General features: G+C 41.0%; 1 protein-coding gene across 1 annotated transcript in view; it reads right to left on the bottom strand.

Annotated features, from left to right (window-relative positions):
- Nucleotides 1–3,121: 3,121 nt before the first annotated feature.
- Nucleotides 3,122–22,534, bottom strand: part of LOC130928409 (leucine-rich repeat neuronal protein 3) — a 50,435-nt gene continuing 31,022 nt past the window's right edge. Inside the window, exon 2 of the mRNA XM_057854991.1 lies at nucleotides 3,122–20,090. Within this exon, the coding sequence (XP_057710974.1) occupies nucleotides 17,610–19,736 (2,127 nt within the window). The 5' untranslated portion in view covers nucleotides 19,737–20,090 and the 3' untranslated portion in view covers nucleotides 3,122–17,609. The remainder of the gene's footprint in view (nucleotides 20,091–22,534) is intronic.

A 22,534-nucleotide genomic window follows, 5' to 3' on the forward strand; every position in this document is an offset into this window, starting at 1 on the left:
ACCTCATCCCCACTGTGAAGCATGGTGGAGGGAGCATCATGATTTGGAGCTGTTTTGCTGCCTCAGGGCCTGGACAACTTGCAATCATTAATTGAAGAATTAATTCAAAAGTTTATCAGGAAAGCTTGAGGCCGTCTGTCAGTTGAAGCTAAAAAGAGGATGGATGCTACGACAAGACAATGATCCAAAACACAGAATTAAAGCAACTTCACAATGGCTTCAGAAGAACCGAATACACGTTCTGGAGTGGCCAAGTCAAAGTCCAACCTTGAACTCCATTGAGATTCTATGGCATGACCTAAAGACAGCGATTCATGCCAGACATCCCAGGAATCTGACTGAACTACAGCACTTTTATAGAGAAGAATGGGCCAAGATTAGTCCTGATCGATGTGCCAGACTGATCTGCAGCTACAGGAAGCGTCTGGTTAAAGTTAATGCTGCCAAAGATGGGGCACAAAATATTAAATGTGATGGTTCACTTATCCCCCCCTGTCATTGTTTGCATATTATCCTCATTAAAATATGAAAACCTAAAAATGTTTGGGTGGTTTCAGTCATCAGTTTTTTCATCTGTGTGATTTTGACAAAGATCAGATCACATTTGATAGTGTTTTTATGCAGAAATGCGAGAAATTCCAGGAGGTTCAGATACTTTTTCATACCACTATAAAGGGATAGAAACAGAAGGTATCTCTCAAAACTATAATGAAGATCAAAAGCGAGATGGTAGTTATAGTTTGCAGGGAAGCGTGTAATGAACTGAAGGCGTGTTTAGTCGCGGCCCTGCGCAAGCTGCGCGCTGTGTGAACTCGTACAGCTACCTTTCAAAGCCACCGGTGGGCCGTGAGGATGATTGATGGCAGACTGCCGCCATTTGTGTTCATTTGCCGTGTTCGACCAAGTTTAAAATATCGCTGTAAACAATCTTGACAGAAAGTGGCGAGATGCCTACCGCGGATATTTCTTCCTGATTGCTGCGTGTGGAGAAAACGTAAAATGGCATTGCTAGTTTTTTCACTAAGCTAGGATGTCTAAATTTTTATTCCCAGCACAAACGCTTTCCTTGTTTCATCTACGCTACATGATTGATGTGTTTCATAGTTCTCGTAACTGTAACATTTTTTTCCCCCCTGCAATAACACAAAGATTATTGTGAACAGAACAATTATCCTGGGCATAATTAGCTTGAGGCACTGGGACTAAGACACAATAGTGATGCTTATCCGTGCTATGAATGCACATCTGACTACTTCAATCCATTGTAGCGAGCGCAGATTGTGACTGGTGGTGCTGCAGGAGTTCGACCCTGAGTGTCTTCTTCCAATATTCTCCATTCGTACTTCAACAATGGAGTGCTGCTTTTATTGTCCTCAAGAAAAAGCCCACCTGTCATGATTAAGAAAAGATTTTGTAGCAACTAGACAGATTTTTGTCGATTAGCGCCATGCTAAAATGCATTGGGGACTAATTTTGTTAGTTTTTTTATTTATTTATTTATTTTTTTATGACTGTTGTCAAGCTCGCCTCTTCCCTAAAAGCAGAGTTAACGCATAGCGCTAATGCTAATGCTAACCCCTCTCGCTCTTTGCTGACTTAATTGCTGCATGAATTCCAATTTGGGGGACTTGGCAGTTTAGACCGCAGCCACATTCTGGAAAATTGTGGCTGAAACTTGGGGAGTCGATACCATGTGCAGAACTACTAAAAGTCTCTTGCACCCATATTCCAAACCCAACAGGAAATCGGGTATTTTGGATTGAATGTGAAAAAATATGCAATTTTAGTCGATAAACAGCATACACGTTTGAAATCATGGCGCCTAGGCAGTTTATTGGATCTTCCTCAAAATTGGTGAGACCGTTCATGAGACATATGAGATCTTAAGTGACCAAAATGATGAGTTTTCATTCACGGGCCTGACATGGGCGGGATGCCAAAGTCTGCCATTTTTTGGGCAACACACCAAATTCAGTAAATGAGTAATAACTCCCTGATACAATGTTCAATCTTTTCATATGTATATAATTCATGTATTTTGGGTATCCCAGCCTGAACATGACTGCATTTAAATATTACCCATTAGGCCTTACGCCCCCTAGTGGGGATAGGAAACATCCTTTTTTACTAGACAGGCTCCTCCTCCATGGAAAAAAAAAATCAATTGACTTCAAACCTGTATCAGGGGAGCCTTAGTACATGTGTTCAGGTGCCTGATGAAAAGTATTGAGGTTTCGTTGGAGCAGAGGGCTCCAAACAGGAAAGTGAAAATGACCAACGCCGTTTTGTCTCGCCACAAATTTTGAACAGTCATAACTTCCCGTGCTTGATGAGTCGTACCCTGAAGGGTCCTGTAGGGATTATTTGCATCGACTATGCAGCGCCACCGAGTGACAACAGAAAATCACTCGTTTTACCTCTTTTTGTCTTAGGTGTGTAAATGTAAAATTACTACTATTACACTACTATTCCTACTTTTTTTTTGCCAAAAAACGGGCATTTGGCCGAAAATTACCTGATCATTTGAATGTGAAGTTACGCTACTGTGTATGAATACAACATGGCGGCCATCACAAAACAGAGCTTTTTAAGTTGAAAATTATTGTAAATAAATGCGTACATCCCGGAATTTCTATAGGTATTAACATAGAACAGTCTAGATTCTTGGTTAAAAGCAAAAAACCGGGCAGTTATCATTCATTTTACATAAATATTTCAAGGTAAAATTACGCTACTGTGTATATACTGTATAATAATTACCTTGATTCCACGACCAAATCACTCTTGAGACACTCCTGCCTGCTTGTATGCACTAAAATTTTGGTCCTGCTTCCACCTAAATCCGGTCCGAGAAAACAGCGAATATTAGAGTTCAGCGCAGTGAAAGTGGCTGGCCCGGACCCCTAAGGGAAGCTCTATCGCAATGTCTGTAGAGGCTGTCCTCTACAGACAAAAAAATAAAGGACTAACAATGACGTGTCCTTAATTTAAAAAAAAAAACATTTTTTAATTCCAGAGAGTTGGCAACCCTGTGAACAAGCCATTAGATAGTAGCATTTTCCAGCTAATATCTGTGAATGGTCATCTGTATTTTTCAGATAGTTTCTCTTTTTTTTTGGGGGGGGGGGGGGGCAGAAGAAAAAACACAAACAACAACAAAAAATACATTGAACGCCAACACTAACTCGGAATATGTTGGTGCTATCGTCAGCTAGTTGTATTTCCGGTTGACACCATGTGGGGGGCCTATTGACCAGGGAAAGAAAGTGGGTGAGTCTATAAGATAAGTGATTGAAAGGGGTGGAATGTTTACACAAATCAGCTGTGTGATCTAAAAACCAGTAATCGTGTGAATCCCTTTTGAGTGTAAGCCCGTCGGCAACCGACCCTACGCTGCTCAGATAATTTCTCAATGTTTCTATGAAAAAATCTAGGTTGCGAAATTTGAAGTGAACGTTTCTTAGGTGGGAGTTTAGCCCAAATTAAGGACAAAAATTTGCTTATACTTCTGACTCCATATCCAGTGTTGCATAAACCTCTCCGCATAAGGTATAAATAGAGGTACTTGCTGTCACTGGTTTTACTGCTGATTCACAACAAGACTTTAATATTCACTGATGATGAATATCAGCCTCCTCGGCGCTAATGAGGCCGACGCAAGCCGCCACAGCGCAACCTACAGCGAGGAGCACATCCATATATTTGACGCCAAGTTAGGAGCAACAATTTCCGCCCCTCCTCATCTTTAGACCTAATCCTCATTAATCATGATTTGAGCACGCTCATGAGCATTGCTCATTAGTCGCCACATTGATCCGACCCAGAGTCGGGCTCGGCGCGCCCACGTCACGGAGGACATCGCATGTGAAACAAAGGCAGGCGGTAATCTATTAAAAGCCAGGCACAGCCATCGTGTGTTCAAGAACGGAGCTTCCAATTAGTGGAAAAGCCCTCCGCGGAGTAATATCATCGCTACATTCAATCTTGTTTTTCCTTTTTTTCTATCTTTACCCTCTATGGTTCCATCAATATGTTCACCTACTTCGAGAAACCTCTTATTTGCATTGGCTTTGAATCACCGCCTGTCGCAGGCACGTGTCTATCTCGGGTTAAAAATGGATCTGTGGGTTAGTGTGCTAATGGCGAATATGCGCGCGGATGCTGAGTGTGTGACAGCCAAGTGGAGGTGGCTAAAAGGCGTTGTCATTTTCATCTGCATGTTGACAGGTTGCGAGTAATATTTATGCAAAGGTAGACACTTAAGAGGACCGAGCTAACAGAGACGCGCATAGCCCCCAGTGGATTTTTGATGAGCTGTGACAAATCTGCCGCGACAGCCTGTCTCTACTTTTCTGGATATACACTGCATTGTATGTTTGCAATCAAAGTGCAGTGAGCACATTTGCGGGAGGGTCGGATTTACATAAGGTTTGTGTATGCAAACTGATGTGGAAGCTGATTTAGTGACTGCAAAGCAGTTTTGCGATATATTACCGAGGAATGTATGCAAATACATACATCTTGCGCAACTTCTGTGATTTATAAAACCTGAAACCAACTTGCCTGCCCAGACTGGTTTGGAGACCACATTTTGAAGGTCTTTGTCCCGTCTCAACGCGTCAACATTTTTGAAGTGCCTTCAAAAATGACCGCGACGTAACCGAGTCAGCAAAAGCAATTTTGGGGCTTTTGAATGATCTAAGGGCTGACGTGGAGCCAATTACTGATGAGAAAACTGCCTTCTACTCTGAATTTCCTTGCATCTCGGTCATATCTGCACACTGGCGCTAGCTTTTCCAAGAGCTATTTTTAGCGTGCTGTCCCAAGTTTCCCCAAATTTATCAGCGTGATAGATTTTCTGCCACTTCATAATATTTTTCTGTTCCGTTATCACTTTCAATTCCATCACTTTGAACTTAATTGTTGTATTACGTTAGGGTGACCATGTTTTGATTTCCAAAAAAGAGGACACTCGGCCCGGCCACAAGATACTTAAATTTTACTTGAAGTTTACTCAAAGATGTGCTTCCTCTGTCTGGATAGAAAAAAATCAGTTTATAAAAAATATTAGCTATATAACTAGGGATGGGAATTGATACGATTTTTACCATTCCGATTCCATTATTGATACTGCTTAACCGATTCGCTTATCAATTCTAATTTTGGAAAAAGAACAAATATTTTGATTGGCATCTAGTTTGTTTAATCAGAAGTCACAACCTTAAAAACTCACAACGAGGTCAAAAGAAGCCCAAAGCCTCGATGTTAACTGTGGCAATATGTAACTGTGGCAAATAGACAAGAATGTGTAACATTTTACTGAAACATTTTTCTCATAGAAATAAAAAAATCCTCCTTTTTAAAAGGACATCAGGACAGCAGGGGCAGAGTATCTCTTTTGTTGTCCCAAATATTAACACTAGAAAACCCAGCAGAGGCCGACTTGGCCTTTCCCAAGACAAACACTCCTAATATTCCCTAGCAATGGCCGATTTGGCCTCTCCTTCGTGACTCGTGATAGTTTTTGTCAGTTAAGTCAAGCTACATTTATTTAATTATTTATTTAGGAAATTTGACATATTTTACACATTTTTTAATTCACTTCTCCTGTACTCCACACATAACGACAGAAAGAATGGCCCATTGTTTTGAAGAAGAAAAAAAAGTGTTTTAGAACTGCAATTTGAGTGTAAAGCAGGAATTGTGTCGATAGTTTAGAAGGACTGAATCAGAGGCATGGAGAATGGATTGTGGTCATTGTGTCTGAAGTTAATGTATGTCTAGTGGTTGCATTTCCCTATGAACGGCTGTTGTCTGTCCGACAACGATTTGTCAATTCAAAAACACTTGGGTCATTTTTGGCACCTTTGGGTTTTCCGGGGGAGAGGCCATATCGGCCATTGTTTGGGACTAGTACGAGTACCAGAATTCTCTGGGACTTCTTTAACAAATGTATAACTAGGTTGGTGTAATTACATAAGGACAGTTGGGTCTCATACAATATAAGAGGAATTTTAGCACAATCCTCCATTAACTTGGATTTTTTCCTAGACATAGTTGGGGTACTCTAAGCAAAGACCTTTTGATACTGAGTCGAATAAAAGTGGTTTGGGACCAATGGGACCATCCTGTCTTCAATTACAGGCGAAAATACGCCGATTGGCTGGAGTCGTCAGGTGCATTTAGGGAAGTAATTTGGAATATGCATTTCCGGTAGTCGTAGCAACACAAAAACACCACCGTCGGATGCAGAGGTATATACTTTTGCGGGAAATCAGTAGTCACATTGGCCCTGCGACCCAGCAAATTCAAATGATTCCGAAAAAAACATTGATTGGTGGCCTACCAACCGAAATGAGTGTTAAAATTGCTAATAAAATAATTTAGGATTATTTTAGATGCATATATGTTGTATTATAGAGTGTTCGACGAGGAATACGATAGAACCATTAATAGACTTTTGTGGAAAAATCACCATTTCTCTATGTAGTCTCATGAATAATGACCTGGCCTTTGTAAACTAATGCTAATTCAATTGGCGATAGTTTTCCAGAATGTATTTGGTGAGGGGACCCTCTTTATATGATCATGTAGTCTTAATTGCTGACTCGAGTGAGTGTAACATGCATAAATTACATATATTAATTCGTGCTGCTTAGAATCTATAAGAGAATCGTTGGATAAACTGCCTTTCGATTCCATGGCATTGAAATGCGCGGAACCGGGTTTCTATAGGAACCGGTTCTTGATTCCCATCCCTATACATAACCAAAGACACAAATTCAAATTCACAGAGGTTACCAAACAGGGTTTGTTATTCCTAAAATAATGCAAATAAAAAACACTTGCTTAAATATTGATTAAAAAATGCCTCTTTTGTATTGGCAAATCCTTGAATCCTTGAACAAAAAGTATAGCTGTCTTTTCAAGTCTTACTGTGCAAGTAATCTGAAACAATGTTCTCATAATACCTCTTCTGTAGAAAATCCAGCTTTAACAAAAAGCTAATTTCTCATTCGAGTGAAATAATGTAAATTAAACCGTAGCTTCAAGACTCAAGCAGCACTTCAAAACTGCATTATCCCACAATGCCTATCGCGGCTTACCTCACTGACAGCTAGCACCGGTGGCCAAGGTAAAAATCAAACATTGCTATGAAAGTTAACAATCGTCGGCAGCGTAACGATGCGACACCAAACGGGATTTTACACATCACAACAGTACAAAGCTCCGACAAAAGTCAACAGTTGCCGAAATGTAAGTTTAGCAAGTGTACTTACCGATAGCCTGTGAGCTCCTGTCGTCACGACTCACAAAGGTTTGTTTGTGAATGAGAATTGACAGTTGACGCCATGATAAAGCCAGTCTGTGACTGCGCACACATGCGCAAATTTGTATCTAAAGTAGAATAAAGGTATTTTTGACTTAAGTTCACTTTTAGGTACATGAGCATTTGATTATATACGCACTGAACACAAGTCTTAACAACTGGGCAGGCTCTTTGGGAACATGTCACATGCAGCACAGTACAGTAGTATTCTGTGCAAATTGTCAGTCAAAAAAAGAAAAATTTTCATAAATTTATAAAACCCCGCCAGACGCACCGGACAGGATGTAAAAAGTGGACATGTCCGGGCAAAAGAGTATGTTTGGTCACCCAATATTTCATGCTAACCAGTGTTGTTTTCGTCAACGATAATGATAACGAACATATTTCGTCAACGAACAATTTTTAATGACGCGCTGAAAACTTGTCTTGGGAGACTAAATCATAACGAGATGGATGCCAGTTGTGGTCTGACGACGTGAGAACGAGATGCAAGTTCGCCATAGTTTCCATCATAAATTAACAATGTGTGATATTTTCTTATTGTATGTGTAGTAAGAACGCACTTAGCAGTATTTGGTCGTGTCACTCATGTGACGTGAACATCACACACTAAACTAACATGAAGTGTTAGCATAGCGTTAGTATTAGCATTTAGGGCGGGGACTCTGTGTCTTCCTAAACTCTTCGAAAACATTTTACATACCGTTCGTGGCATCCAGGTGAGTTTAATTAATTGCAAATATTTTGCTGTTTTCCTGCTGAGAGTACATTATCATCATGTGATATCCTTGTAAACTCAAGTCATGTGCTCGTCTGTCATGTTCCAAATTGTTGGATACCTTTATTTATTCCTGGACTAAAACTTTTGAAGTTTATAGATGAAAACATTTATAAATTTCTCGACTACAACTAGTTTTCGTTGACTAAAGCGCGACGAAGACGAACACATTTTGAAATGACTAAAATATGACTAAGACTAATAAGCATTTTCGTCCAAAAGACTAAGACAAAAATTAATATGGCTGCCAAAAACAACACTGATGCTAACATCAACGCTATGCTAATGCTACAAGTTACATTTAGCGTGTGCACAGACATTTAAAGGCTAAAGCAACATGGCATATCTAGCTAAGACAAGAAAACACTTACCAAGCAGCACCTGACATGTGTTCGAAAAAAGGCAAGTCTAGAGCCTGGAGAGGACACCGGTGAGTAAGTGTGTGTGTGTGGATCGGGGGGTGGTTCAGTATCTCACATGAGTGACCAAACACTGCTACGATGCAACTGCTCTGACGGAAACTATGGCGCATTTTCATGTCGTTCTCGTCTCGTCAGACGAAAACAGGCATTCATCTCGTGATGTTTTAGTCTCCCAAAACATATTTTTAGCTCGTCATCGTCATGAAAAATTGTTGGTCGACAAAATCTTTTTGTTATTGTCATCGTTGACGGAAACAATACTGGCGCACACGAAGAACAGCACGTTTGTTCCAAGGAAGAAGTCGGCCAGCCGAGTGAGAGGGAGGGGAAAACCTGCAAGCCTGTGCGCACATTTCTTGCTTGCGAAGCATCCACGAAGGGAACACCTGTATATAACACCTTTTGTACTGTTTCTTGTAGGTGTTTCAATAGCGTACCGCACCAATGCTATTTTTAGACCGTGACATCGCCATAGTAATCGGAAGTGGGACATCATAGACACGCCCTTGCATACAATCCATGTTATTTCTGCTCTTTTTCTCCGGTAATCTTTCAAAAAAGAACATGCCGATCAAATACTGCTGCTATGGAACTTGTAGAAACGCCTCTAGACATTACGACATATGGAGGATGTTTTCTTCATACGTTTCCCGAAACCAAAAACTCTGAGGGGGAAAAAATGTGAAGAATGGATACCCTTGCCCGGACGTCCAAAAGACTAGTTTAACGCCAGCAAGGTGAAGCCATTCACATTTCATATGCAGTAAACATTTTGTTGGAGGCCATGGTCCTCCAGAGGACAAAGAAGTAAGCCATTTTGATATTTTTGCCTACAGTATTTTTTAGCGTGGCGTTTTGCCATGCTGCTTCTGTCCGACAATGAATGACCTGAAAAAAAAAAAAAATGGTATCTGACTGCCACTATTACCTTTTCTGTTGTAAAGAAAACATTTTTAGTAAGGGGGAAGTGTAAATAAATTATAGAATTAAGATTTGATATAAATAAAAAAAATGAAAAGTGTTCGTTGGCTGTCACTGAGTAGCATTCCGATTGCCACACAAAAATAGCAATGTAAATTGCCCCGTAGAACGATCAGAGATGTAAGACAACCAGAGGATATAATATATAAGAAAGAAAGGGTATATGGTGGTAAATGATATATCATTGAAACAGGAGAATGTCATTGTCAGTGGCGTAAGGCAATAAAAAAGGATCTTTTTTAGCCCTCGACACTCAAGCCATCTCTTTAACTGAACATTTGTATGTTCTTCCACATCTTTACCAATGAATTTGGCACCAGGGACATCATTTTCGGATATAATTGTTAGGTTTACCTCAGTAAACATCTCGTTCGTACGCTATTTACATTAATTTACTATTAGTGACAAAAGGCAGGTTGACCCACCTAGCAACAATTGCTAAAGTCATGAATATTAATCAGCAAAAGTAACGTGTTGCTTGCGGTACGCCATTTAGGTTGAGTTTATGTGATTGTTTATGACGATGTGCGAACACTAACTGATACATGCTAATCCTTTCTGTAGATTGTTATTGCTGGTGTTATTGAAGATAAAACAGATTTCATTTTTATTTTAGTTCTGCAAGTGTTGATTTCACGAGCAGCTGAATAAAGTCGGCAAACCACACGGACGTCTGTCATCGTCATATCGGAGCTTACCTCGCTGTCTTGCTAGGACTTTGCTCCAGCGTCTTGGAGAAGATGGTACAGTGACATATAATACATGTTTTTGGATAGTTATTTTCAGGTTTGGGGGTATTTAAGGGTACCTAAAGGGTTACATATTGGTGGCGCAGCACCAGAAGCAAAATGGGGTTCAGTATCTTGCTCAAGGATACTTAGACGAGGTCATCAAGGCGGAGAATCGAACCCACAACCTCTAGGTTGCCGCCCCATTTTATTTTACCCTCCTTTTTTGAGGTGGAGTTTGCCCGCAAATGCCCCCCAACCCATGGCAATAACACTCCTGATACTTGTAACAGTTTCACCTATTAATTTATGTACAGCATTTGCTTTCAACAGCAGTTGTTTTCCAAAGTGCTTTTCAATTAATTTTATGCTTCTGTTGCTCTTCCAAATGCTTCATTGTAAAAACCACGAATGCTACGTAAAGCACTTTCTACATCTGTTGCCAATTGCACGTGCAATTTGTTAGCGAACACCCAATTTAGCACACGCTATTGAGGGTCTTAGTAAATCAGCGCCATCGCGCTCCTGCCAAAGGTTTACTTTAATCAATATCAGATTGTGTTGATGTGTAAATATACTGTACATGTTTAAAAGTATATGGCTCCATGAGGCCAATCCATTTTTACTATGCCGTTAAAAGCAATCGGCGCTTTGTTATTGGGATTCATAGGTCATCTGTTTGTTCCTCTGCCCATAAAGGCCTCTTACAAGCCAGCAATGGTGAGAGCAGCAGGACTGCAAATGCGTGTTGACATTTCACTTCTCGTCGGAACGTGGGCGCCCGTAGCTACGCCAGCTGACCTACGAGGAATTTTGTTACTTGAATAATCTTATAATTCAAACGTAGAAAAGTGCCCGCAGCTGCCTCCGACGCCGTTTGCGTCTTGCGCAGCGCTATCAGATTTTAAGCAAGCGGTGCTTGAAAAGACATTAATCTAGGAAATTAGGCCGTTTGAATAAAACAATTTCATAGACGAGCTATTTGATATAGAGATAGAGCCCTCCCGCAGACATTTAAATGTATTTCTTGCGGATCACAAACCACTGAAATCAGCAAGTCGTTCGTCGATCAATTTTTGCGGTGGAGTTGTACCCGTTCGCAGGCCTTCTGACAAGCGTATGTGTAAAATTGAAATAAATCTTTTGCTGTCACATTAATATCAGCCTCAGTGCAGATTTGTTTTTAAAAATAACACTGTTTAAAATAACTAGAGATGCAGAAAGAAGCATCATTTTTCCCGTCCTGGCAGCGGATTAAATGTTGACTGCTCTCTGGTTCTTTTCATGTAGGATTTAAGTCTAATCCAGAGAGGTTTTTTTTTTAATTTTTTTTTTTTAATTATTATTATAGGTTGCAATGACTGTAAATATTGGAAGGAGATAAAACAACCGCCAGTGATTATGTGCCTGCCAATGTCGGGAGTGTGTCGAGGAATGCCCGAATGTGACGATTTGCGTGAGATTCGGAGCGACAGGAAGATAAATGAGATTCAGACGACACGCAGTTTACTTACGGAAAGACTGCCTCGATTATTTGAGGACTTGTTTGTTTGAAACGATCATCTCGCAAGTCGAGCTTGCTGTGTTTGTGCTTGACCGTAATCCAATGAAATTTTACCTGAGGAGTCGGCCGTCTCATATTTTAACTCCCTTTGTCTTTGACAGACGACTCGCCTCTAAAAGCCTTTGTCCGTGCCGCCGAAGGCTGGGGCTGACGTACGAGCGCCGAGCCCAGTTTGATAAATCCACAACGTCACTCTGAGCCTGACAGCCATTCATCATGCTTGACTTTCTCGTACGAAACGCTCCGGATAATTCAGTGGGCCCGTTCAAATGCGAGTCCTGGTGCTTTTTAGACTTCAGGAACGTTTTGTCCCTGACTAAGCACGGCGCTTTCTGCTTTTACGGTCAGCTTCGAAAGATAGACATTCGCATAACGCTTCATTGTGTACTGCAAAAGATCTTAAAGTGCCTGTGACATGTCACGGCAGCCCAATGCGCTGCAGGCTTTTGTTGCTACACCTGGGAGAGTGGTATGAGGCTTTTCAGATTTCCAAAAGATACTGAAGAATGGGCAAAACAACTCCGACAATCTACAGACCATTGGACGGATGACAAAGTGAACAAGCTACGTGTTTTATGTAATGTAAAATACTGGGACTTAATAAGGAGGTGGCTTGCATTTTGTGGGTGACAATGCTCCCTGTCCAGCCACCCTGACCGGTGGCTTGTCGCACACCATAGTCCCCGGCGGATAAAGGCGTGCCCGCCTATTTAGCGCTATCCTTGGCTTAGGCCCGGGAAGCCCCCCGCTCTTGTGTCCAGGTTCTCCATTGTGTCGAGACTTCCAACTAGGCCTGAACGATATTGGAAAAAACTATTGCTGCGATTTTTGGGGGGGTTTGCGATATATTGCGATATTATATTGCGATATTAACTCATTTGCTCCCAGAAACGTATAAATATGTTCTATTTTTCAATGCTTTGTTGTCCCAAAAACGTATACGTCTTTTGCGTTTTTTTGTTTGTTTTTTTTTATACAAGAAGAATCTATATCTTGTGATCTATCTGAGAAACAAAAAACAAGGCTCCAAACCCATTTTAAAGCAATAAAACTGGCCACTGGAGGGCAGTAGCGCATTTTGTAAAGACCCGCCACCCGATTCAACAGCAATGAAAGCCCGGGCAGCACGGTCAGAGCGCTGGCAGCAGTATGCCAGGCGGCAGACGACTGGACAAAACAACCGAGAGTACGCCTGGACGACCGAGCAAAACGACTGAGACCACCGCGCAGCGAGCTCGCCAAGCAGACCCCGCAGAGATTCAAAAATAATTAGGGGTGCACGATAATCATTTTTTGAAACCGATATCGATAACTTCCTGCTCCTCAAGGCCGATACCGATACGATAAACGATAATATATATATAATTTTTCAATGTGTATTCACCTGAGTTTTTGAAGACCTGTAGGTCAAAAATACTAGTGGTTGATTCTGCTTAGATTTGCCTTTGACCGAACCAGAATTTTCATGATGACATGAACATTATTATAATGAACAAACAAAGACAGTAACAAAACTTTGGATACTGGAAAAACAGGAGTGGAAACAAACGCACAAATCCCATTCCGACACCGTGCCAAAAATATTATTAATAGGGCTGATAATATATTATGTAACCGGATTTGTTGGGATGACGTCATAATTCCTATTATCGGACCGATAATTATCGTCCACCTCTAAAAATAATCCATCTTTGTGAGACAGACAACGATGAGGGAATAGTTTACACGGCAGACACGCCGACAACGGCATTATCTGGGTGACAACAGGCGTCATCTCTCAGTAGTCATGTGTAAACAAATTGTTACTTTGCTATCAAAAGCTCTATTTGTCTTATTATATTTTGTAAAAGGAAAACATTATTGAGATGTTTGGGATGTAACTAATGCAAAAAATAGCTGTGTTAAAATTATGTTTGAAATGTATGCGTTTACAAAAAGCTCATTTTCTCCGTTTTTTCATCAGAAATCGGAAAATTGCTCAAACTAAGCTATTTTCTAATGCTGATTTCGAAAGAATGGAAAAAGTTTTTTTTTCTGCTGAAAGAAGAGAGTCTAATCTTTCTTTTGGTGGGTTCTATGTTTATATAGCAATAGAACAGAATTTTCTGTGGGCCTTGCAAAATCAGTCAAAATCCAGAAAAACGGCCGGGAGCGAAGGTGCTCTGGTTGAAAATGGCTGGGAGTGAATGAGTTAAAAAAAAAAAAAATTATAAGAGATACATATGACATGTTTTTTCTCACTTTTTTCCCCCAAAGTATGATTTTTACAAATGTGTATATATATGTATATATATTAATAAATGCTTTTTGAGCACTTCAAATGTAATAATTATGATAAGAATAGAGAAGAATTAAGTACTGTAGCAGAAAAAGGCTTGGCTTTGTTAAATGCATCTGTTTACCAAACATGGCTGTGACTCTTGGAGTGACATGTAGAAATTACAAACTCCTCATAATCACTTATGGCGTTTATTTTATATGTCTCGAACGTCTCCACATCACCCCCCTTCCCCCCACAGACACACACATTCATTCTAGCCCGCGCTTCCTTGCAGAAACTGTTAAATGATGATTGACAGATTGCCCGTGTGAAGTCAGCTTCTTTGGCCAGATCAAAGCCATCGTTAACTTTAATAAGCAAGTGCCGCAGTGACTTAGAGCTGGGAGAGGGATGAGGGAGGCTGTGCGAGCGAATGAAGCAGAACAAAGGTTTGTGGATTGGAATTTTTTTTTTTTTTTTTTTTAAACTATCGCACGTCCTTGCAATGGGACTATCGCGCATGCGCACATCGTGATGGCGATGTTTAAACGATATATCGTTCAGGCTTACTTCCAACCCCTGCGTCCTCTTCACGTGTCCGCTTAGAGAGCGCTATACTCTGCTTGGGCTTGGGAAGCCACGCGGTCTGACCTTGTCCAGTTTGTCCACCGAGAATGCGCCATTTTCGGCCTTCATTCCCCTCTGCATCCCCAGCGATGAGCACTGCCTGCCTGCCGGGGCCACAGCAGAACAGCGAGCCGAAACTTGCTCGCTGCTAGGGACTAGGGTGAAGACCATTACTCCCGCCGCCGTGTGTGACATGAGTCGGGGTAGTATTGTATGATTTTTAGTTTTCCAAAGGCGAGAAAAAGACTTTGAAGAGCTGCTCTGCTCGAGTTAGCACACAGTTGTCAAACCGGTCCTCAAAGGGCCACAGTGGGGACTGGATTTCATTCCGACCAAACAAGATGAATTATTTTTTACCAATCTGGTGTCTTACAAGTGTAATTGGTTGATTACAGTCAGGTGCTACTTATTTTAGCAGAAAACTCATTGGTTGAACTGTCTGTGCTGGATCTGTTGGAGCAAAGTCCAGGACCCACTGCTGCCCTTTGTGGAATCAGTTTGACACCCATGGGTTAACATGTCGACTGGCTCTCACGCCACCTGCTTTGTTTACACTCCTCAGTCTCCGACGCCAGGGCAGGGAAATGACAAAAGCCGGACTAACTCCGGTGGCATAGAATACCGTATGGGAGGTTTAAGAAATCGGCTGTGTTGACCATTATGCAGTACTGTAGCCCTGTCGTACTGAATATATTAGGGCTGTCAAAATTATCGCGTTAACCGGCGTTAACTAATTTTTTAAATTAATCACGTTAAAATATTTGACGCATTTAACGCACATGCCCTGCTCAAACATTTAAAATGACAGCAAAGTGTCATTTCCACTTGTTACTTGTGTTTTTTGGTGTTTTGCCGCCCTCTGCTGGCGCTTGGGTGCGGCTGATTTTATGGGTTTCAGCACCATAATTATTATTGACATCAACAATGGCGAGCTACTAATTTATTTTTTGATTGAACATTTTACAAACTTTATTAAGACGAAAACATTAAGAGGGGTTTTAATATAAAATTTATATAACTTGTACTAACATTTATCTCTTAAGAAGTACAAGTCTTTCTATCCATGGATTGCTTTAACAGAATGTTAATAATGTTAATGCAATCTTGTTGATTTATTGTTATAATAAACAAATATAGTACTTATGTACCGTATGTTGAATGTATATATCCGTCTTGTGTCTTTCCATTCCAACTATAATTTACAGAAAAATATTGCATATTTCATAGATGGCTTGAATTGCGATTTATTACGATTAATGAATTTTTAAGCTGTAATTAAGTCGATTAAAAATTTTAATCGTTTGACAGCCCTAGAATATATATTTTTAATATCATTTAGCACAAGACTTTTTTTTTTTTTTTTTTGTCATGACCATACAATTTATTAAGCAATTGGGGAAAATACTGTATAATATCATGTAAAAAATAATGGAGTAGAGAGATAAATACGATGATGTTTTGTTGCTGTCTGTCGCATTTTCCGGGTTCTGAATCTTCCTCCTCCATTGGGCTGAATTGGAAATCAGCTGAAATCATTACTCTGCCGACATCCTCACCCTGATGGCGGCGCCAGAGCACCATAATGACGGGTAGTCTAATTGTCTTAAAATATGATTTTAATTCTCATAATAATGCTATTTAAGATTTGTTTTATGGTGTCACAGACACTTTAAATGCACCCTTCAAAAAGCAGTTGATAGGATTCTGACAGCTAGTGGCAAAAAAAGCAAACATTCGCAGTTGTCTGTAAAAGAAACAATTACATTTATTATTTTTTTTCTTAGCACTTTGCTTAATTAGTCTGTTGTGCCCGTAGATCACATATAGAACAGTTATAATATAAAAATGGCTTTTAACTTTACACCCAAAGCAACAACGAAATATTTTTAAAATATGTTTGCTAAAAATACTGACAGGGTATTCTTCACATCTGCAATGATAACATAGTCATGTGGTTTTTTTTGTCTTTTTTTTTTTTTTTTTTTTTGCTGCAATTGACAAATTCCTTTTATTTTCCCAACCGTATGTAGTTCTTTTAGGCACTTACCAGGGCATACCAAATGACTTTTTTTTTTTTCTTTTTTTTTTTAAGCCACAGGACAGCAACCACCTTAGCTTTGTACTTGTTGTATCCACGTTTCCCCCCAATCATCGTAAGAAAGGAGAACGATGCAGAATTTCCTCTCAAGATAGCCATTTTGTAGCAGGATTCCATTAAGCATAACATAATGTTGTAATCAAAGTCTGCCGCTTGCCTTCATTTAAAGCCAATTATTTAAACTGCTGTGATACAGAGGATTTGTGGTGACGTTAACATAATAGAATATATAACAATATTTCCATGAAAAATCGAGGATTCCGTTTAAATAGAAAAAAGGGGGAGGGGGATGGTTCATCAAAAGGCTTTACACCGTAGTTCACTGTTATTCGTCTACTCTACTAAATCTCCTTCCTCTGTATAGACAGGTGTTAATACTGTTTCGCTAACTCGTCTATGGATGTTTGACAAAGCACAGACGGTATTGCTTGGGACCACACAGACATTTCCACAACTCAGGACAAATTGAACAGTCAGTTACAAGAGAGCGGGCCCTCCTTGTCTTGATTTTCCTCCCCATCGAATATTAACTCTCATTCCAGCGCCTGTTTCTGCACGAACCAAACTAAAATGTATCTTCTGGCAGAAAGTGCCCCATCTGGTCGATGTACGCTTTGTTTGAAGTCGCAGTTACAAAGCCACCCCATCAGCTGGGGTTGAAACTGGGAAAGCAGCAATTGGGAGTTGGCACTGTTCTATCCCAGTCCGGTAATGGTCTTGCCAGAGTATCTGATCCGAAGCTCAACAATGGGTTTAGCTTTAAAACAGTATAGCATTGTTGTCCACCCCTGCCTGTAGTCGTGTCCAATTAGTGTAGCTTCTTAAAAAGCATTGTCCGACACGTTTATGACTGTGGCTTTCACTTCCACGCCACTCGGAAGCGGCCTCCCTGAAAAGCACAGCTTGGTAAAAGAAGGGCGATCACCGGTAGCTTCCACTGGTAACAGCAAGGCTTTGGAGTCGCATTTCCTTAAATCCCCATTAAGTTGGTGGATCCGCAGAGACGCATATATAAGCAGACAGCCCACTGAAATCCCAGCTAGGAGCACACCAAAGGATGTGATTAGTGCCGTGTCCCATTTTTCTGTGTCCTTGGCTGTGAGCTCTAATCCCTTGGTGGTGACATTGACACATTTGGTGTCGTGCTTGTAGTGGATACTGCGGACATCCACGCAAACTATATACTGAGTGGCAGGGCTTAGATGAGTAAGGTTGTAGATTTGGACGTCAGAGGGCACCCTGGTGGAAAATGAAGCGGCGGGATGGTTCGCGCTTGACAGGGTGTACCACTTAATACTGGGAGCTAGAGTGCCCGGGCTCGCCTTCCACCAAAGCAGGATGGCATTCGTCTTCACTGACTTGACCTTGACATCGAGAGAACCGTTTGTAGGTTGTGGGAAATAACCGTTGACCTCGATCGAAACTGATTTCAGATCCGCTCCAACCAGGTTGTGGGCTACACAAGTGTAAGGACCGGCTTCTTTTTCAGTGACGTCGTAGATGTCGAACGTTCCCTCTGGGTGCATGTAGAACTTGTCGGATACGGTGTTGGGCATCACTTTATTCCCAGACGGAGTGATCCAGTAGATCTCCGGCTCTGGTTCGGCAAAGGCCCGGCAATGGAGCGACACGGAGCTCCTGCTGCGTACTTTGATATGGCCGGGCATGCTTTCCGGTGATATGAGTGGCAGACAAATCTCCATCATCTCCCTGAAGTGCACCTGTCGGACATGTTGGCCCTCGTACTCCGGAGGCTCGACGCAGTACAGCGAGTCGGGCTCCATGAAGCGAATGTTGGTCTTGTTCATGTTCATCCAGCGTACCACGCAGTCACAGCGAATGGGGTTGCTGTGCATGCTAACTTCTCTGAGGTTCGGGAGCGATTCGATGGTAATTCTGTGGAGGGCACTCAGTGCGTTGCCGTTTAGCATTAGTGTTTCCAGCCGTGGCAGTTTGTAGAAAGCATTAGGGTGAATGTAGGAGAGTTTCGGGTTGTTGGTAGCTTCTATTTTAGTCAGCTCGGGCAGATTATTGAGGGCAAAGCTGTCGATAGAAACGAGCTCTGGCATGCTATTAATCCCTAGCTCTTTTAAATGGAGCATGTCCACGAAATCCCCTCGCTGTATTCTGGCAATTGGGTTTTTATTCAGATCTAAAAACTTAAGGTTTTTTGCATTTTTCAGGGCAGAGTGTGGCACCTCAGGGAACGTATTATCATAGAAGGAGATGCTTTCGAGGTTATCGAGGCCGACCAAAGCGTTGTCAGGGAGCTGAGACAGGTTCATTCTGGTGAGAACAAGACTGCGGAGACTGCTGAGAGGTTTGAAATTCATTTCGTCGATGGACAGCACGGGATTCTCACCAATCATTAGAATCTCCAGGCTTGGCATAGGGTCGAACCACTCTCTGTGAATGACTTTCAGCTTGTTTGAATTGAGATGGAGCCGAAGAAGCTTGCCGAGACCCTGGAAAGCAGCTTTGGAAATTGAAGAAATGAGGTTGTGATTTAGATAGAGCTCTTGGAGATTTGCCACCTCCGCCAGACATCGGTCGGGCAGCTCTTGTATTCGGTTCTCTTCCATATGTAGGGACAGGAGCTGAGGCAGAATCCCCAAATTGACGTCGCTCGTGGATGAGATGTTATTTTGCGATAAATCAATCTCTGTGATGTTGGCCAGGTAATCCAAAGGTCTGTCTATTTTTGCAACGTTGTTTGTTTGCAGCAACAGTACTTGTGTGCCCACGGGTAGTTTCTCTGGCAGGTTAAATAGTCCCAAATCATTACAGTCAACAGTCTGTGCCTCCATGTATACGGAACTGGGAGAGAACCAGGGTCGATTCTCGCATACGCAGAGTTTGGGGCAGTCTGGCCTTTTGTCAGCGGCCACAACAAAAGAGGCCATGGCCAAGCCGACAAAGAGACGATCCACAAATGACACGTCCTTCATATTGGTCTCCAGTTGGAAATTGGTCCTCGTAAATAATGTATTCTTAGCTGTTCACGAGTGATGAATAATTTGTTGCATCTGCTGAGGTGAATGACTCACCAGCCCTGCCACCTCCACATTCCACTGCTGCTCCAAACTCCCAAGAGTCTCGCTTTGTTGTTGTTGTTGTCTTGCTTTGCAATTGCCCTTGGAGGCGATTAGTAATCACTCAAATTCAGGGTGCAGGGCCAAGGCTCCAGTCGGGTAGACCAAAGAATTGGAATGGATGTAGTGACTTTGACTTTAGAACATTCACAGGCATCCGTAAAATCTTTCCTCCTCTTTAGAAAGACAGACGTCCTCGTCCATTCCCACCTATAAGAAACAAACAAGCCATGAATCATGGTGCCCATTATGTAGTATGTAACGGCAAAGCATTTGGTCATGTTGACATTTATTATAACCCAGTGATAAATGTTGACATTTATTCACACTTACTTTACACACAGCCGCGGTTTTTAAAATGCTTGACCTTCTGGCCACTGGCTTTCTCAGAATGGCATTTGTTCTGATGCCGGTCAATTGTTAGTTAAAACTGAGATTTTATTCGGATTCCTAACTGGCAGATATCCTGTTGCTTTATTAGCCACATAGCAAGCTGCTTCAGAACTCTGGAATATGTCAGTCACCATAGCAACAAGTCGACAGGCAGCGAATGAGGCTGCGAGCTTGACCCAGGTGCCGTTTTTAAGTGGCTGTTTGAAGACCTAAACGGAAACAATGCACATTCTGTAATGAGCATAATTTATCTTTGCAATCATCACGCTGTGCAACAAATAGGATTTTACAGTTATGAATAAATATATGCTTTTCATCTTTGTGTAGAAATGGAACCCTGTAAACTAAGGTGGCTGAACATAAATATTTACTGTGATTGTGGGCGTATTTTAAAGCAACGGTCGGTAACTTTCAACCTTGATCAAATATTTTCGTAACATTTGTGATATGTCGACTGACAAGTGGTTGAATGACACCTCCGAGAACTGGTTTGACAATACGGCTGTAGAATGTCTCCGATCTCGAGAGTCCTCCTCCGATCTCCGTTCGCCAGTCTTGAAAAGTTAAGGTGACGTTTATTATTGTGGTAACATAACCAAAAAGTTGTCAGATTTTTAATCATGTATTTTAGAACTTGTGCAACACAACACGCCTACTGTCCACTGCAGTTGACGCCAACAACAAAACATGGTAACACTTTATAATAACTACCCGTTTTACTAGTTAATAGAGCATTAGTAAACTGTTGATAAATGATTTATTGTTGATTTGTGAAGTATTTGTTAACAGTTTGTTAAGCATTTACAGGGTGTTCCAATATGGTTGACCCCATTCTAAATGCCCATGCTAGTTGATGGATCTTAATAAAACTATATACACTTTATGTTGAAGGTCATAAGTTTTATTTGTTAAATATGCAAAGAAAAGTACAAATATTTGTTGGTTCTATGGCAGATTTTCATAGATGTGCAACATAAGCGCTGCCTGCAAAATGCCTTATCAAAATGCCTTTTCTTTTGAAGTGAACGGCATTTCTTAACCTGAAAAGATAGAAATTCCTAACGTTACACACAAAAACTTCAAATGTTTCTACACAAACTGTGTTTCAGGTTAGCAACACCCTGTAAATGCTGAACAAACTGTTAACACATACTTCAAAAATCAACAATAAATCATGTATCAACAGTTTACTAATGATCTATTAACTAGTAAAACGGATAGTTATTATAAAGTGTTACCCAAAACATTAAAAGAGAAAGTAAAAGCTCTACCGCACCTGTCTCACTGTCACGTCAACCACGCAGTGCTGCACAGGAATTATTATCATCATACTGTATTATTCTGATTTTTATTTAAATCTTATTTGTTTTACTATGTGTACCGTAATTTTCGCACGATAAGACGCACCTGACTATAAGCCACCACCCACCAAATTTGACACGAAAACAGCATTTGTTCATAGAAAAGCCGCACTGAACTATAAGCCACAGCTGTATGATGGGATATATACATCAAAAGATACAGACAACTTCTGCTGCCACCTGCTTTCAACACTGTTGTTGTCCAACATGCCACCTAGCGTGCATTGCAGCGCTGCAGATGTAAATAACAATAAAAATTCATGTTCTGTTCTAATTATTTCTTCAGTTACTGTTCCAGTTGTTTCATTAGTAGCTAATTATGGTATCTGGTAACCCTTTATTTGACAGCGGCATCATAAGACTGTCATCCGTGAAGCTTTGAAACAATTGGCTGCAAAGCTTCATTGCTTCAAGAAGCTTCATTTGGCCATCACTGTTCTCATGGGGCAGACAGTCAACCTCTACTGCCACCTGCTGTCAAGACTGTTGTCGTCCAACATGCTCCTAGCTTGCATTGCAGCGCTACAGATGTAAATAACGAATCATAATTCATGTTATGTGCTAATAATTGCTTCAGTTACTGTTCTAGTTGTTTCATTAATTAATAGTTATGGGGAATTTGGTAACACTTTATTTGACAGCGGCGTCATAAGACTGTCATAATTGTGACATGACACTGCCATGAGCATTAATGAATGCTTATGACCGATGTCATTGTGTGTCATCTGGCAAATTATCTTACTTTTAAATGGGTGTAAGAGATCCAAGTTGGATATAAATGTAGTTAGTGACATAATTTGCCGGATGACACTTCATGACATCGGTCATAAGCATTCATTAAGGCCAATGTTAAGGTCCTAACATAATTATGACAGTCTTCTGACGCCGTTGTCAAATAGT

This window comes from Corythoichthys intestinalis, chromosome 13 (genome assembly GCF_030265065.1).
Source record: "Corythoichthys intestinalis isolate RoL2023-P3 chromosome 13, ASM3026506v1, whole genome shotgun sequence".
Taxonomy (NCBI): domain Eukaryota; kingdom Metazoa; phylum Chordata; class Actinopteri; order Syngnathiformes; family Syngnathidae; genus Corythoichthys; species Corythoichthys intestinalis.